The 18,273-nt window shown below is 52.2% G+C and overlaps 1 protein-coding gene across 1 annotated transcript; it reads right to left on the bottom strand.

The window, feature by feature from the left end:
• Positions 1-317: 317 nt before the first annotated feature.
• On the bottom strand, positions 318-18,229 carry LOC128847475 (zinc finger protein RFP-like). Its single transcript, XM_054046925.1, has 8 exons — positions 17,798-18,229; positions 10,108-10,203; positions 9,394-9,624; positions 8,651-8,673; positions 7,034-7,149; positions 5,640-5,699; positions 4,331-4,390; positions 318-2,933 (listed from the first exon to the last, which is right to left on the bottom strand). Exons 1-8 carry the CDS (start codon positions 18,212-18,214, stop codon positions 2,422-2,424), a joined length of 1,515 nt encoding a protein of 504 aa, XP_053902900.1. The 5' UTR covers positions 18,215-18,229; the 3' UTR covers positions 318-2,421.
• Between the last annotated feature and the right edge of the window lie 44 nt (positions 18,230-18,273).

Raw genomic sequence — 18,273 nt, 5'->3', positions numbered from 1 at the left:
ATAGGGGGGAACTAAACAAGCGTGAGTGATTTCAGTGACAATGTGTGTGCAGAGGAGCCTTGGCTTGGCTGTGTCTTGCTGAACATCTAACCCCCCGCCTGGGACCCCCCGGGCTACAGGGGCTCCCTGGGTTAAGGTCAGAGGCAGCCGGTGTGTGCTAGTGACAACGCATGAAAATGGCAACAACTCATTAATCCAGAGCAACCCTTGAGCTGAAGGTTGATTTTATGGTAAATCTTCTAAGATTTATGTCATCGCAGTCTAAAGGTTACAGCCCGGCCCATTCAAAACACGAGCTAAGAGCTAGAAAGAAGATTTTAGGTTTTAATTTTGTAAAACTCCAAATACAAAAGGGAAAGTAACAATCGAACCCACTCCCCACCCCAATCCTCCACCCTGTTCCAGCTGCCCCAGTCTCTTCCTGTCATTTTTTCTCCTTGGGCCAATACCGAGTTCATTATCACTGCATTGACTGGTTCTGCTGGGGGGAATACGAGCCAGGGATCCATGTTTTGGTGTGTCTGACTCTGGGCAGAGGAGTGTCAGGCCGGAGAGAAGGGACAATGGGGACTGCTCGGCCCACAAAGCTGGACATGCTCAAGACCACAGTTAGCAGCAATCTGCTCCTCTGCACAGGCTCTTTGCTGCTGGAGCTCCCGCAAATGTTACCCAACAACACATTTGCCTCCACAGGTCTAGATTCTGACTCGGGTTGTACCATTGCTCCTTTGACCTCAGCAGTTAGCCAGTGTTTGGGGCCTTGCTAGGTTCTTCCATTGGCAGGAGAAATTGATTATAGGAGTCAGGTATTTCTTTGGTGCAATCCTTATTATTTACGAACAACGTCCACACATTCCTGTGCCCTGAACACCATACAAACAAACAGCAGCCGGCAGTTTTCTTACTCAGAAATCTATGTTTGGGAACCCTGGGCCTGAAGGAAGTTCTGTCACTCAGTTTCCTGCCGAGATCACAGTCAGGACTGATTCTCTTGGCTTTCTGCATCTCACACACACCAAGCTGCCAGCCAATCCCTCAGCCCCTGTGTTTTCAGCCAGCTGCAGGGAAACCCCTCTTAGGCCTGCTCTACACTTAACACTTAGGTCAATCTGGTGACATTATTCAGGGCTGGGAAACATAGATTCATAGATTCATAGACTCTAGGACTGGAAGGGACCTCGAGAGGTCATCGAGTCCAGTCCCCTGCCCGCATGGCAGGACCAAATACCATCTAGACCATCCCTGATAAACATTTATCTAACCTACTCTTAAATATCTCAAGAGATGGAGATTCCACAACATTGTGTGCTCTGAGTGCCACAGCTAGATTGACCTAACCCCCAGTGCAGACAATGGAATTCCTCTGGTGACCTGGCTACAGCCTCTCAGAAAGAGGGATTAACTAGAGCGAGGGAAAAAACACTTCCGTCAATGCAGGGTGCATCTACACTATGGCACTTCAGTGACCCAGCTGTAGTGCGGTAGCTCTGCTGTAGTAGCGACTGTAGTGTAGATATACCATTATTCTTTCTGAGACCTGATCCACCCCTAAACCTTAGGTCAGCCTAGCTATATTGCTTAGAGCTGTGAAAACTTTCACACCCTGTGTGATGTAGTTAGTTCAATCAAACCCCTGATGTAGACACAGATAGATCAAGGGAATTCTTTGTTGCCCTAGCTCCTGCCTCTCCTAGAGGTGGATTTACTGCATTGATTGTAAATCCCCTTCTACCGATGTAGGAAGTGTCTATGCTAGTCACTCATTTCTACTGGATATTGGGATGAATGCACACTCCCCAGTCTCTGGGTCTCCCTCTCCCAGGCTCCCGGCTGGTGCAGAGCTTCCAGCTTCTTCCCAAAACACCAAATACCAATTAACTAATTCTGTGCCCTGCCTCCCCACATATGTCTGTCCCCAGCTCCACATTAATTCTACCCCCAGCCCCTCAACCAGTTGTGACTCTGCAGCTCCCACATCTGCCCCTCAGGGCCCCTTTTCCCCTTGTGCACCCAAAAAGTTCTTCCCGCTCCCCCTCCCATGCCTAGTACTACAGGGAGGGAGGGGGGAGGAGCTTCCAGGGGCCATAGAGCTAAGAGGCTGGGTTGGGTAGACAGGAGTCCTCCAGGCCATAGGGGCTAGGATTACTTGGCTAGAGAAACCCATTTTTCCATTCCCAGTGGGCTGTTCCCCCCATGACTCAGTGGCACTGTCTGACCCAGGATCCCCAGAATCCTCCTGGCTCATAGAGGACAGTGACAAACAGGCTGCACAATGCCTGGGGCAGTGATGAGATCGGCTTTACTACCTTGCTCACTCAATGCTCTCTATGGTGGTCACAGAGACTAGGGTGTGTGAGGATAGAGAAGCTGATCTCAGGGTCCCCAGTGGAATATTGTGCCCCCCTCCCCCTCCCCGGTGTCTCAGGGACACAGTGTGAGCTGGGATCTCCACACCCAGAGCCAGGGTCGGATTCTTCCCCCAGGGATGGAGCCCGGTGGGAAAGTGAAAATTAGGGCCTCGTCACCAGCATCGATAAATGTTACCTGCCCCCGGTCACAGTCCAGACAGACCCGGATCCTGCTGGGGGCCTGGCTCAGGGGCAGGGGGGTCACAGGGGAGGTGAGAGCCTGGAACTGACACCACCACCGCTCCACAGCCCAGATTCCTCCCTCAGGGCTACGGCTGATCCGTCCCTTCCTCCCCACAGATTCTCTGGCCACCCCCAGAGCCCAGCCTCCCCTATTTCCCACCTCTACCTCCCAGCAATGTCTCCCCGAGGTGAATCCCTCACAGACCAGCACACAGCGGTCAGTGTCAAATCTCTCAGGATTGTCGGGCAGATCCTGCTGTGTGTCTCCCCATCTCACACTTTTCCGATCCTCAGACAGGACGAGTTGGGGATGAGCCGTGTCTGGATCCAGAGTCACATTCACTGGGGAGAGAGAGAATCAGAGCGTTAGGAGCAGAGCTGGGCTCTGTGGGAGGCTAGGGCCATTTCTCACACTCCCCAGCAGCCCAGTTCTGGTTGGGTCAGTCCTGGATCCCAGGGACCTGCCTCTGTTCTGGGCACCTGAGACTGAGCAGAGATGTCACTGCAATTCCTCAGGGTACGTCTACACGAGACGCAATAAATCAATCCCCGAGAGCTCTCCCCGTCAACTCCGGTACTCCACCGCCATGAGAGGTGGAAGCGGAGTCGATGGGGAAGCGGCAGCAGTGGACTCGCCGCCGTGAGGACGACGAGGTAAGTCGACCTAAGATACGTCGACTTCAGCTACGCTGTTCCTGAGACTGAAGTTGCGTATCTTAGGACGACGCCCCCACCCTCTTAGTGTAGACCAGGGCCTAGTGTGTTTCTCATTTGCTTCCAGAAGCTTCAGCTCCCTGCTCCCTCTGCTGGGGCTGCTCCATTCCCAGTGGCAGAGACACAGCCAGGAAGGTGTCAGAAGCTTTTATTGAGGAGGGAGCAGAGGAGGCCGTTACCAGCTCTATACCCCAGAGGGAAGCTCCATCCCCTGTGCAGCCTCCATTCCCACACTGGGGAATAAAGAGGATGATGTAGCATTGGGGAAGAGCTGCTGAAGACCAGAGAGTAGGAGGTGGCATTGGGTGGGGTAGCAACATCCCCAGTCCAGAGAGAAGGGAGGAGCTGCCAGCATGACAGGGAGAGCATCTCCCCAGTCCGTGAATCAGTGAGCAGCTCCAATGGGAGAGCCCAGTCCTGCCCAAAGGAAAGGCAGGATGTTGGAGAAGAGTGGTGGGGAGACACCCTGCACCGGGGTAAAGCAGAGGGATGTGTCAGCCCTCAGGACAGAGAGCTCTGTTCAGGTGCTGCTTAGTGAGTGTTTCTGTTCATGAGCGTGGGCATGAACTCAGCACTAAGGTTGGTGTCAGGATTGTTTGTGTGACATCAGCTTTGGATCTTCCCAGGAGTTCCGGACCCTTGGTAAAAGTTGGGGGTGTTGCACAAGGTCCCACCACTGGTGGCCCTGCACACTTCGTGGCCCTGCCCCATTACTCCTCTTCCCGCCAAGCCCCTGACCCCTGGCCAGGCTGGGAGCCTTATCTGCTGGGGAGAGCCCTTGACCCTCCACCTGCCCTGGCTGGGTTTCTGTGGGGCCTGAGAGCAGTCCCCACCCCATGTCCCCACTCCCCGGAGTGCGCCACCGAGGGCAGGTGGAGGGTTCAGGGCTCCCCAGTGCCGCTCGGGCTCCCTGGGTGGGAGCCTGGCTCTGCTTCTGGCCTGGCCGGGGGGCAGTGCCTCGGGGGAGGTGGAGCAGGGGTGGGCCACTGAGAGGGGCCAACGCAGGTAAGAGGCTGCAATCTCACCCTGTCTGTGTGCTCGGAGTGGTTCACCTCTTTTTCTCTCCAGTGCAGATGGCAGAGTTTCTGGAGGGGGAAAGGATAAGACAGGTGAGATTTCAGACTTCATATTTATAACAGCATCACCACTCTGAACTCCTAGAACTGTGTTTTCATCATGACACAGAAACAAGGTTAAAATGTCCAGGTTTTTTTTCTCCTTCGCCTCCCTCCCTCCCTTCCATGCAGAGTGCAGCTGCTGATTGGGCGGCTGGGCCGATTGACCCATTCCCATTGGCCTCCAGCAGCCAGAGCCCTCCCCTGCTTCCCCCTCCCTCTGTCTGCAGCCCTGTGTAACACACAAACCGACCCACTGGGCAGCGTGTTTTACAAACACGTGGAGCCAGAATGGTAAGGGGAGTCCGGGGGGGGGGCAGTCAGGGAGCGGGAGAGTGTTGGATGGGTCCCTGGCCTCCACCTGCCACCCCGCCTCCTCGCGTCCCCCTGCTGTGAGGCCTCCCCGCCTGCCTCTCCCTTGTCTGCTGCCCCCGGGTCCTAGTGTCCCCCATCTACTAATGGGAAGACAGGCTGCCCTTACTCTGCCCTTCCACCCTAGCCCTGAGCCTCTCCAACTCCCCAAACCCCTCAGCCACAGCCCTCATCCCTCCACACTCTAATCCTCTGCTCCATCCCTGAGCCCCCTCCTGCATCATGAACCCCTCATCCTCAGACCCACAGCCCTCACCCCTGCATCCCCTTCTATCCCCAAACTCCCTCCCAAACCCCCTCCCCCTTCCCACACACCCTCTCCTGCCCTCAAACTCCCTCCCAAAGCCTGCACCCCCCCCTTTGCACCACCCCCCACTCCCAAACTCCATCCAAGAGCCTGCACCCCTCACCCCCTCCTGCACACCCACCCCCTGCCCCAGCCCGGAGCCTGCACCCAGCACACAAACTCTATCCCAGAATCTGCACCCTGCACCCCTCCTGCACCCTAATCCCCAACCCAGGACCTGCACCCCAGACCTCCTCCCCCCACCCAACCCCCCTCCCACAGCCTTAGGCAGGTGGTGGGGAGTGGGTTCTGGGCACCACCAAAATTTCTACAACCCTGCCACCCATCTGAGTGAGAGCAGTCCCCGCCCCATGTCCCCACTCCCCGGAGCGTGCCACCCAGGGCAGGTGGAGGGTGCAGGGCTCCCCAGTTCCGCTTGGGCTCCCTGGGTGGGAGCCTGGCTCTGCTTCTGGCCTGGCCAGGGAGCAGGGTCTCAGAGGAAGTGGAGCACGGGTGGGGCCACAGAGAGGGGCCAGCGCTGGGAAGAGGCTGCAATCTCACCCTGTCTGTGTGCTGCGAGTGGTTCCCCTCTTTTTCTCTCCAGTGCAGACAGCAGAGTGTCTGGAGGGGGAAAAGATAAGAGAGGTGAGATTTCAGGCTTCATATTTATAACAGCATCACCACTCTGAACTCCTAGAATTGTGTTTTCATCATGACACAGAAACAGACAGACACATTCAGGTATTTAATGTAAAAAGGTCTGAAATCTCTTTCCGCTCTCATTCAGGCATCTCCCAGCAATGGAACCAATGTCCTTTTGAACTCCCAACTTGTCAAATGGCATGAAATTGTATAAAAGATCCTTGGGTCCTGATTCTGTCATCTCAGAGCTGCTTAGGCTTCATCAGGGGAAGTTTGAGTGTCAAGACTGAGGTCGCAGTTATGCTGGTACGCCCTGAAGGTGATATTGGACAGTGGACTATGAACTATTTTTGAAAGAACTCTTTACAACTAGAAAGCTCACCATCTCTGCTATGAATCTGGACCTCAATGAATCAAACTCATGTCTGTATGTATATTGATCTTTTAACCCATACTCTCTCTCTTTTGTTTTTTAATAAAGTTTAGTTTAGTTAATAAGAAATGGCTGTAGCATATATTTGGGTAAGATCTGAAACATTTGTTAACCTGGGAGGTAATGTGTCCGATCATTTGGGATTGGTAGAACCTTTTCTTTTATACAATGAAATAAGATTTTCAGAAATCATCGTATTTGACATAAGGGAAATGTTGCCTTTAGTGACCGTGTTATTAAGTGATGTGTTCATAAGTTGCTATGTAGGACAAAGAGATGTTTTGACCTCAATGTGCTTAAAGACAGCAGACACGCAAAATGTACTGCCCAGGAGCAGTTAGCAAAGTCCAAAAAATCCCATGTGGAGAAAAGGGTCAAAGTGACCCATGAACATCAGTGTGTAATGACTGGTAATGAACGAATCAGAAACGAGAATAACTTGAAAATAGCTTGGACAGCAAATGTCCTGCCAGTTAGAAGATACTTACAATGAATAACACACAAAGGTATTGGAAAAGAACTAATAAATATATAATCTGGATGTGTATAATATGTCAGACATTGTAAGGGGTAGTCGGAGCATAATAGGAGGAATGCATCATAACCTGCCTATGCCCCAGGAGAAGGTAAGTGGGCAGTATTTATTTCAGTATATCTGTCATTTCTTACTTTAACAGTAATTGTAATGGCAAGGCATGCTTTTGGAATAAATAAGGGGTTGAATTAATCAGTCTGAGTGTCTTGAACCCTAAGTGTGTGGCATTCTCATCCAACAATTAAATAGCAGCATAATCTAATTATGAACCAATTGACCAGCGCCATTCTCTACCCACAGTTAGATACTGATCCCAGTTTCCCCTCCCAGATCCCTTCTAGGTACCTTTGAACTTCCTCAGAGCCTCCAATAGCGCAATAGTTTTCTGGGAGAAATCACTGGCTCGCTCTCCCAGTTCCGGAGAAATCTTCTCTGGCTGCTGGAACTTCCCCTTCTCACACCTGGAGAGAAAGAATTTCACGTGATTACATTTCTTTGTGTGACTCATTATAACTGGTTGCTAGGGCGTCGCTGCTTTAATGGGCCTGGAGTTAGAATTCCTCTGCTTCTCCCAGCTGTAGAAATCTGTCCCCTAGGAACTAGACCAGGGGTCTCAAACTCAAATGACCACAAGGGCCGCATGAGGACTAGTGCATTGGCCCGAGGGCAGCATCACTGACACCCACCCCTTGCTGTCCCTGTCCCTGCCCCCTTGCCACCCCTTCCATGAGGCCCCTTCCCTGCCCCGCCTCTTCTGCCCCTTCCCTGCCCCCATTCCAACCCCTTCCCTGAAGTCCTCACCCCAGCTTTGCTCCCTCCCTGCCCTGAGGGGGTGCAGGACGGGTGTGGGGTGTCATGGGGGCTCAGGGCAGGGAGTTGAGGTGCAGGAAGTGTGCAGGGTTCGGCAGGGGCTCAGGGCAGGGAATTGGGGTGTGGGGTGCAGGAGGGGTGAGGGGTGCAGCGGGGGTCAGGGTGCAGGGTGCAGCAGGGAGCTCAGGGCAGGGAGTTGGGGTGTGGGAGGATGTGGGATGTGGCAGGGGGTTCCTTACAGGGGGTTGGGGTGCGAGGTGTGGGCTCCGGCCCAGAACCACTTTACTAGAGTGGCTGCGGGGTGGCAGCACCGCGCACCGTGGCCAGGGAAGGCTCCCTGCCTGCCTGCCCTGGACCCATTCCACTCTGTTCCACTCCGCTCCAGGAAGCAGCCGGAGTTCCGGGGGGGATGGGGGAACGGCGCCATGTGCTGCTCTTGCTCCTCCAGGTACCTTCCCCAAAGCTCCCATTGGCCGCAGTTCCCCGTTCCCGGCCAATGGGAGCTGCGGGGGGCAGTGCCTGGAAGCGAGAGCATGGAGCCCTCTACTCCCCAGCCTCCACCCCCTGCCCGGGGCTGCAAGGACATAGTTCCAGCTGCTTCAGAGAGTGGTGCGGGGCTTGTGGCGCCGCAGGGCTCGCAGCGCCACGGGGTAGGCAGAGGGGAAGGGGGGGGCGGGTGTGGGAGCTTGGCGGGCCACATGAAAGAACCCCACGGGCCGCGTGTTTGAGACCCCTGAACTAGACTGAGGCAACAACTCCCCACTCCCCAGTTCATTCCACACAGGTTTCCAAACAGTCCTCAGGTGGGAAAGACTCTTGACCACTGCTGCCCTGGGCTGAATGGTAACCAGGGCCCCAGCAGTGACAGGCCCATATTCCATCTCCACTATCCTGAGGCAGCCAGTCCCCCAGGGAGGTGACATCTCTAGGAAATACTTTAGGTCAGTCGTTCCCACTGAATGGATAATTCCAGAGTCTTCTGTGCAAGGCTGAGAAACTCAGGATGAAGTTGATCAGAGAGATTCGTGTCCAACATGTAATATTCCCCACACATTCTACTGTAGAGCCCTGGGGAGATGCAGTGCTAACATCACCATCAAGCTCTTTCCCAGTATTGTGAAGTGTGAGGGGGAGTGAGAGAGAGCCATGTACCTGCTCAAGGTGCTTCTGACATCCTAGAGGGGAGGGAGAGGGAGAGAGAGAGAGAGAGAGAGAGAGGAAAGAATCTCAGTTCCATTTGATGCACACAGAGGATCCCAGGGAAGGGATTTTTCAAATATGGGGAAAAGAGGCCCTGCCCCTGCCCCAGGGCCATGGATTCCCTGAGCTAATGGGGCTTTTCCATCTCTAATATCTCTGTGTTTGTGACTCTCCAAAGAACAATAGTCATTCACATGTCAGCAATGCACACGCCGAGTTACACTGAGATCGCTGACTGCTGGCCCCAGTGCTTATGATTGAGGAACCCTCTCTTCCCTGTGTGGGGATCTGGGATGTTTCTAACCACAGGCACTGGCTTCTAATTGTCCCTGGAGGTGCTCAACCCCAAACCCTGCCCCCACTCCACCCCTTCCCCAATGCCCCACCCCCGCCCTCCCTCTTCATGCCCCCCCTCCCCCCCTACCCAGCCTCTTTCTGACACCTCCCTTGTGCGCACCCCATCCCCGCTCCTCCCTCTCCCTCCCAGTGCCTTCTGCACACTGTGGAACAGCTGATAGAGGGAGGTGGAAAGCGCTGGGAGGGAGGGGGAGGAGTTGATCAGCGGGCAGGAGGTGCTGGGGGCTGTGGGGGGAGCTGGCTGCCGATGGGTGCTAAGCACCCACTAATTTTTTTCCATGGGTGCTCTAGCCCTTAAGCACCCATGGAGTTGGTGCCTCTCTTTTTTCCTGTCTCACCTGCATGAATTCACTCGCTGGCTTCTGACACTTCCCCTCCATCTCACTGATCAGCTCACTGAGATGGGAAATCTGCTCGGAGAGTTTACTGACATTTTCATTCTGGATCCTCACAATCTCCTCATCCAGCTTCTCCAGCTGGGCCAGCAGGAGTCGCTCTTGTTCCACCAGGAACTGCCGCAGTTTCCGAAATTCAGACACGATTTTCTGCCTCTCGGTTTGTGTTTGTTTCTGTATGAAAATAGGAAAAGGGCTGGTCAGGGACATGGATGGAGCCTGGGGTCCTTTCATGGAGAGCTGAGTGTGCAGGAGGGAGAACTTCATTGAAAATCCTGATTTCTGACATTTGACTTTACCCTGGGGAGAGGATTTTCTCACAGCTTCCCCTTCAGCCCATATATCTCTGAAAGGGAGGTTTCCATGACTGTCATGTTAGCATATTCTGTTATTTATGGTCTCCGTAAATTCAGACCCAGAGCAGCAAGAGGCAGGACTCAGCACTACACTGACAGAGACACCAGGGGAGAAAAAAGAAACAAACATGTTAATGCACGAAATGACCGGACACAGTGGACAGTACTTCACGGGGACCCAGCAATCCATGATCATGGAGAAACACACACAAGTCCACATTCACGAAGGCCACACTGGAGTCTGCCTCCGAACAGACCTCCCATTGCCAGTCTCTGCTGGTTCATAACAACAGGCACCTACCAGATACTCCTGGCTTTTCCCCTCTTCCGTCACTTTCAATCCCAGCAGCTTTTCTCTCTCATCCCTCAGACTCTTCAATTGGGTCTGGATTTTTTCCTGAAGAAACAAATTATTTGGGAACTTTAATTTGAATGGTTGTGAGGGGTATGGAGCTTTTTGTTTCTTCATCCAAGATGACTGTTGGTCCTAATCGCTTTGTGACATCAGGGCCACCAAGGAGATTAAACCTTATCAATGCAGACTGGGAGTGTGTCATATTCATCAGACTCGTTACCAATTCAGATTCAGTCTTTTTAGTAATTAGACAGAGATCTAAATCATAACAAAGCTTTATCGGTATTTGTGAATTGATTAGTGGTATAGCGCATAACAGGACATTGGAGTCACATGGGGGTGAATCAATAAATCTGTTTTTGAGGTTTAATGAACAAAGTGATACAAATCTCAGAAGCCACCAGGGTTTCAACAGGAGCCGGGATTTCAGCCCTGAAGCCCTGGGGACTGCACTGGTTGGGCGGAGCTGGTTTAAGCACCAGGGCAAACCCCATGAGACGTCCGGAGGCCATTCATCTGGTTTGAAGCTGCACAGTCCCAGTTTTGTGGAGCACTATCCCTGTCTGGTAGGGACTCAGAACTGGATGAGGCTTTGTCCAGTGAAAAAGAGGGAAGAGGAGACCGAGGATGCAGGAGGACACCAGTGAGGGTGGGGGCAGGGGTGTGGCACTTCCATGCAGAATGATGCAGGTGGGGGCACGCTGACAAAGGTGGTGGGGGCCCATGCAGGCTGACCGATTCAGGTGCGGGAGGGCCCATGCAGGCAGGCTTGGGATGTCCTATATTCTGGGGATGCCTCAGTGGCCCCCCTAATTAGGCAGATTTGTATAAGGAACTGTTGGGGTTTGCCCCAGTGCTGCCCTAAACCCTTTCAGTGACAAGGCGCTCTGGGTAGATCCCCACTGTCCCATTCCTTGGTAAAGATCCCAGAAGCAGTGGATTCTGGAAGAGTTCAAAAGGCTGCGTGGTGGGACTAATAGAACCACTTTGGCTGCTCCTTGCCCACGTACACACTAGAACAGGTCAGGCTGGCACCGGTCAGCTCCTGCCTGTGGCTAGTTTTGCTACAATCCAGTCTAATCCCAGTGGTACTTGGCATGGACCTGAGCTGTCTGGAGCCCTTTTGTGTGTGGCCTCTAGGTGCTTGGGGTCCACACAGCGTTTAGCCCAGTGATCTCCTCTAGTGCAGGCCGGTGTAGCCCCACAAAGTGCTCCCCTCCCCTTTTGCTACTGGGAGCGGTTTCTGCCACGCAGCGTAGCAGTTTGGTAAACACTCCCGGTCTGCTTCCTCTGGGGGGGGGGGATGGTTGCAAAACGGGAGGGATGGGGTTGTGGTGGAAAACACTCCCAGTCTGCTTCCTCTGGGGGGGGGGATGGTTGCAAAACGGGAGGGATGGGGTTGTGGTGGAAAACACTCCCGGTCTGCTTCCTCTGGGGGGGGGATGGTTGCAAAACGGGAGGGACGGGGTTTGTGGTCGAAAGCACTCACACTCTGCTTCCTCCTGGCTAATGTGCCAAATTGATCTATTGCATGATTGAGGCATACTGTTTCACTTTTTTGCGTGTGAATCCGTGAAAAGGGAGGTAAGGTTTGGGGGAACGGAGCATGCCCCTGAGCCCAAGGTGAGACCACAGTGGCCCCTTTTCATTTTTTCCACTGGCTTCTCCTTGCTTAGTTCCAATGACTGGGCTGCTCATGCACCTGTCACTGGTCCAGGGATGGTTGCAAAACGGGAGGGATGGGGTTTGTGGTCGAAAACACTCCCGGTCTGCTTCCTCTGGGGGGATGGTTGCAAAACGGGAGGGATGGGGTTGTGGTGGAAAACACTCCCGGTCTGCTTCCTCTGGGGGGATGGTTGCGAAACGGGAGGGATGGGGTTTGTGGTTGAAAACACTCACAGTCTGCTTCCTCCTGGCTAATGTGCCAAATTGATCTATTGCATGATTGAGGCATGCTGTTTCACTTTTTTTTGTGTGAATCCGTGAAAAGGGATTTTTTTTACTTTACTCTTCCAATTTGCATCATATACAAAGCAATTTTTGGGGCCCCTTCCATTAAAAAAAAGTTGCAATACTCTAGTAACATGTATTTGGAAATGTAAAAAATAACCGGTGAAATACATTCAAAAATTAATTTGTAATAATTTGAAAGTACACTAAATCCAACATTTGAAAACATTAAATGATTTAATGGGATGTAGACATTTGCAGTTACATAATGGGCTCTCGCTGGGTGATGGTGATGGTTGGTGCAAAAGGGCTGTCGCTGCCTGGGGGTGGTCTACAAGGACCCCTAGGTCCTTCTCCTCTTCCGTTACTTCTAACCAATGCGTCCCCATCTTGTAACTAAAATTGTTGTTAGTCATCCCCAAATGCATCACCTTACACTTTTCACTATTAAATTTCATCCTATTTCTGATACTCCAATTCACAAGCTCATTCAAGTCTCCCTGCAGAATATCCCTATCCTCCTCCGAATTTACAACGCCTCCCACCTTCGTATCATCCGCAAACTTTATCAGCCCACCCCTGCAATCGGTTCCGAGGTCAGTTATAAATAGATTGAATAAAATGGGTCCCAAAACTGAACCTTGAGGCACTCCACTAGTAACCTCCCTCCAACCTGACAGTTCACCCTTTAATACGACCCGCTGCATTCTCCCCATTAACCAATTCCTTATCCACCTCTGGATTTTCATATCGATCCCCATGTTTTTCAGTTTAACCAATAATTCCTCATGGGGTACAGTATCAAACGCTTTACTGAAATCCAGGTATATTAGGTCCACCGCATTTCCCTTATCTAATAAGTCCGTTACTTTCTCAAAGAAGGAGATCAGATTTGTTTGGTACGATCTGCCCTTCGTAAAACCATGTTGTAATTTATCGCATCTGCCATTAACCTCCAGGTCCTCAACTAGTTTCTCTTTCAGAATTTTCTCTAGCACCTTGCACACTACTGATGTTAAACTAACAGGCCTGTAGTTACCCGGATCACTTTTTTTCCCTTTCTTGAAAATAGGAACCACATTAGCTATTCTCCAGTCTAACGGGACCACCCCTGAGTTTACAGATTCATTAAATATTATCGCTAATGGGCCTGCTATTTCCCGCGCCAATTCCTTGAATATTCTCGGATGAAGATCGTCCGGTCCTCCCGACTTAGCCCCATTAAGGTGTTCGAGTTTTGTTTCTACCTCGGATACGGTAATCCCCCATCCTGAATGCCCCTCTGTAATGGTGCTAGTAACCCTAATACCTTCATTGGCCTCATTAAACACCAATGCAAAATATTCATTGAGATATTGCGCCATGCCTAGATTATCTTTAATCTCCTCTCCGGCAATAGTCTTCAGTGGTTCCACTTCTTCTTTCTTTGCTTTCTTCCTATTTATATGGCTGTAAAACCTCTTACTATTGCTTTTAATTCCCCTCGCTAGGTCCAACTCTACCTGGCCTTTGGCCTTTCTCACTCTATCTCTACATTCTCTGACTTCACTAAGGTAAGTTTCCTTACTGATCCCTCCCCTCTTCCACTCTTTGTACGCTTTCTGTTTTTTGCTAATCGCCCCTTTGAGTCGGTCGCTCATCCAGCTCAGTCTAAATCTCTTGCTTAGTAATCTTTTTCCCTTTTTTGGGATACAGGCCTCTGACAGCTCATGCAGCTTTAATTTGAAGTAATCCCAGGCTTCTTCTGCCTTTAGATCCATTAATATGTTTGCCCAATCCACTTCCCTTACCAGTCCCCTTAATTTGTTAAAATTGGCCTTTTTAAAATTATAAACCCTAGTCTTTGATTTAATTCGGTTACTCCTTCCATTCATTTTAAACCGAATTAGCTCATGATCACTGGAGCCCAAATTGTCCCCTACTACCACTTCCTCAACGAGGTCCTCACTACTTACCAGAATCAAATCTAAAATGCCCCCCCCCCCCTCGTCGGTTCAGCTACCACTTGATGAAGGAATTGATCAGCAAGCACATCTAGGAACATCTGAGCCCTATTATTGCTACTAGCGTTTGTTCCCCAATCTATATCCGGGAAGTTAAAGTCCCCCATAATTATACAGTTTCTATTAATATTTACTTCTCTAAACACATTAAATAGTTCCTTATCCATATCCTGGGTCGATCCCGGCGGTCTATAGCACACCCCAAGCACTATCCCCGGAGAGGCTCTAGTAGTCCTTTTACCCAGTGTGAGTATTGCCCAGACAGACTCTGTGTTATCTATTCCATCGACTATTATTTCTTTACAGCTTATTTCACTATTGACATACAATGCCCCCCCCCCACCTTTACCTTTGTCCCGGTCTTTCCTAAACAGCGCATACCCCTCCATACCTGTGTTCCAGTCGTGACTGCCAGCCTGGCTGATTGCACCCCCAAGGGCCGGAGTTATCCTGCCCCAGGACAAGCTGTGGCTGCGCTGCCGGCTCAGCCTGGCAGACACAGTCACCTCCCATCAGGGCCGGGTATTGTGGCTGGGGGTTAGGGTGTGGGAGAGTAGGTCTCTAGTGGGTCTGGGGGGGTGCTGTGCAGTGAGGGGTGGGAAGATCTGTGTGTGTTGGGGCACTGGGAAGTGTGCAGGGGTCTGGGTGGGGCACTGTGCAGTTGTGGCAGTGGGGCGGTGGGGGGCACTGGGCAGTGAGGGAATCTGCGGGGGGGCTCTGGGCGGGGAGGGGCAGGGCACTGTGCAGTTGTCGGAGGGCTGTGGCGGGTCTACAGCTAGGGGGCACTGGGCAGTGAGAGGATCTGGGGGGGTTCAGAGTGGTCTGTGGGAGGGCACTGGGCATGGGGGTTTGTGGGGGTCTTTTCACGTATTCACACACAAAAACGTGAAACAGTGCGCCTCAATTGACCAATAGAGATCAATTTGGCACATTAGCCAGGAGGAAGCAGACCGTGAGTGTTTTTGACCACAAACCCCATCCAAAGGTAAAGTCATTGGAAATAAGGAAGGCGGAAGCCAGTGGAAAAAATGGAAGGGGCCACTCTGGTATGACCTTGGGCTCAGGGGCATGCTCCGTACCCCCAAAGCTTACCTCCCTTTTCACGGACTCAAACACAAATACGTGAAACAGCGCGCCTCAATCGTACAATAGATCAATTTGTCACATTAGCCAGGAGGAAGCAGATCGACCAAAGGAAGAAGCATGATGGGAGCACAGGGCCGGGCTGGCCAGTGTGCGTCTGGCAGCTCCCGGTTTGTAAACAGTGCCATTGTACTGGGCTGGGTGGAGCAGGATTGTTCCTGCCGTGCCATGACCCATCTCCCATTGCCCCCGGCCAGCCCATCGCTCTGAGGACTCTGGCCCCCATGCCCCATGTCCCCATTTCCCCCCTGGGGGACCACAAATATGTTTAGGACCAGGCCCACAAAAAGTTAATCCATCCCTTTTTGGGGTGCAGGCTCTGGGATGGAGTTGGGGTGCAGGAGGGTTGCAGGCTATAGGTAGTTTGGGTAGTTTGAGTGAGGGGTGCAGGCTCTGACCTGGGGCATGGGATTGGGGTACAGGAGGGGGTGCAGACATGTGGGCTCTGGGAGGGAGTTAGCAACTCAGCACGTTATATAAGAGAAATGAACTGCAGTGATTTCATATAGGCATAGAAACTGATAGAAGACACTTTTACATATTCAAAATGTGAGAGGCAGAGTTGGAGGGAGGGGGTGTCTGTACAATATTTCACCGCATTCAGTCTCCTGGCTGGATCAGTAACGTAGCCATGTACAGGGCTGCCCAGAGGATTCAGGGGGCCTGGGTCAAAGCAATTTTGGGGGCCCCTTCCATAAAAACAGTTGCAATACTATAGTAACATGTATTTTGAAATGTAAAAAATAACCAGTGACATACATTCAAAAATTAATTTGTAATAATTTGAAAATACACGAAATACATTATTTAAAAACATTCAATGCTTTAATGGTATGTATACATTTGCAATTACATAATGGGCTGTTGCTGGGTGATGGTGATGGTTAGGATGGGGTCGGGGGGGGGGGGGGCACACCTTACCATGGCGCTTACCCCCTCTCCTGGAGCCTCAGTGTGCTGCGACCAGGAGCGGCCCCGGACCGCGTTGGAGCCACTGCGCTGCAGTGTGCCAGGGCCGCTCCCGGACGCGGCACGCTGAGACACCGGGGGAAGACTGAGGCGGGGGCAGCCTCCGACATATTCGTGGGGGCCCCTGCAAAAAATTGCCCCACTTGGCCCCCCCCGTCTGGGCGGCCCTGGCCCTGCAACACTTGTATAGGATAGAGAGGAGCTGCGGTGATTAAGCTTTGATAGGCTAGGAATTGGAGGCCTGTGCCTTTAAGACCCCAGCCCCAGGAACCCGCCCTCTGCTCTGGGGCTGACATGCAGCGTCCTGTGAGCAGAACGAAAACAGACTCTGCACTCCCCACACCCCTAGATTAGCGAGCACAGTGGGTGGCTCATCCCAGGGGGTCACTGTTCCCCTCCTCCCCCTCCCTAAACGGGGGTTTTGTCCCCGCACAGGGTCTGGCAGTGTCTCCCCTCCCCCGCTTAACCCCGGCTCTCACCCCCCACCACCGATTTTTGCCCTTCAGCCCCTCTTCTGACGCTAGCTACAGTAGTTTGAACCCCCCAGGCCAGTAAAATTCTGCCCCCTGCTCAGACCCGGACAGCCCCCCCGCTGCGATTTGCCCCCTTAATCCTTTTAAACCCCCCCAAAGAGGAGGTAGCAAATCGTTAGCAGAAGTAAGGGCAGAGAGAGGGCAGTGGCTACAACGAAGGTTACTGGGCATGCTCAGTTCGACTGAGCATGCTCAGTACACCCAAAGTAGCAAAACGGGAGCGGGAGCATTTTGTGGGGCTACACACTGGACTTGGCCTTGGAAAAATGGAGGTTTATACCCAGCTCTGACACTGACCTACTGAGTGATCTTGGACAAGTCACTTCCTCTCTTTGTGCCTCAGTTTTCCCTCCCACCTTTTGTCTCTCTTGTCCAGTTAGACTGGGGTGGGACAACATGGGAGGGGGGAGGGGGCTAGCCTCCCCAGCTAGGAGCTCAGGGGCCGGGCAGGATGGTCCCGTGGGCCAGTTGTGGCCCGCAGGCCATAGTTTGCCTACCCCTGAGTTAGACTGTAAATGGCTCAGGGTAGGGATTGTCCCTCACTGGGTTTTGTGCAGGGCCCTCTGCAATCGAGGTCAGATCTCATCTGGGGTCTGTAAGGGCTGCTGGGATGCCAATAACCATAATAAACACTGTGATACAATCAATAATAATAGCCACAGCTTGTAACGCCCCCTTCTCCAGTCTGAAGGCAGCACTCTCACATAGACTGGCCTGCAGCTCTTGTGAATCAAACCTCACTGGTCATTTAATAACTTCCGGTCTGCAGACAGTTCCCTTATTTCACTGGTGGGAGTTGGGTTTGAAGAGGATTCTGCTGTTCAGAGAAAACTTTCCCACATCAGACAATTTTTAAATCTTTCTGTTGCCTTTCTTGCCAGGCTGGAATATCATTAATTTGTGCAGCATCTTTCATGCAATGAAGGATACACACAGCTGAATGACACAGTTACACCTATCTCAGGAAACTTGTGATGCCATTAACCTGTAATTCAAATAGAAAGTTATTACCCATTATATTGGACAGAAAATCGGTACCTTGTACTCCTGGGCGGCTTCCTGTATGGGAATCACAGTGTGAGCGTGGTGAGCCCGGGACTCTCTGCAGATCACACAGATGGGGGTTTGATCCTCTTCACAGAACAGTTTCAGATCCTCCTGGTGTTCCCCACACACCCCGTCCCCTCCTGTTCCCTTTGCTGCCTGTAAACTCAGCCGCTTGGCGATTTCTACCATGTTTGCCAGCTGCCTGTTGGGCCTGAGGTTTCTCTGTTGCACAGTTTCTCTGCACTGAGGGCAGGAGGCGGCTGTATCGGATCCCTCCCAGCACTGGGCAATGCAGGCTTGGCAGAAATTGTGCCCGCACTCCAGAATGACTGGTTCTGTGAAATACTCCAGACAGACTGGACATGTCGCTTCCTCCTGAAGACTTTCCATGGGGTTCTCTGCAGCCATGGCTCCCTCTGGGCAGTGTAAGTTTCAATTTCCTGACTTCACACTATGCCCCGCCTGCA

Source organism: Malaclemys terrapin, chromosome 13, assembly GCF_027887155.1.
Source record: "Malaclemys terrapin pileata isolate rMalTer1 chromosome 13, rMalTer1.hap1, whole genome shotgun sequence".
Taxonomy (NCBI): Eukaryota; Metazoa; Chordata; order Testudines; family Emydidae; genus Malaclemys; species Malaclemys terrapin.
This window is presented reverse-complemented; position numbering and strand designations above follow the sequence as displayed.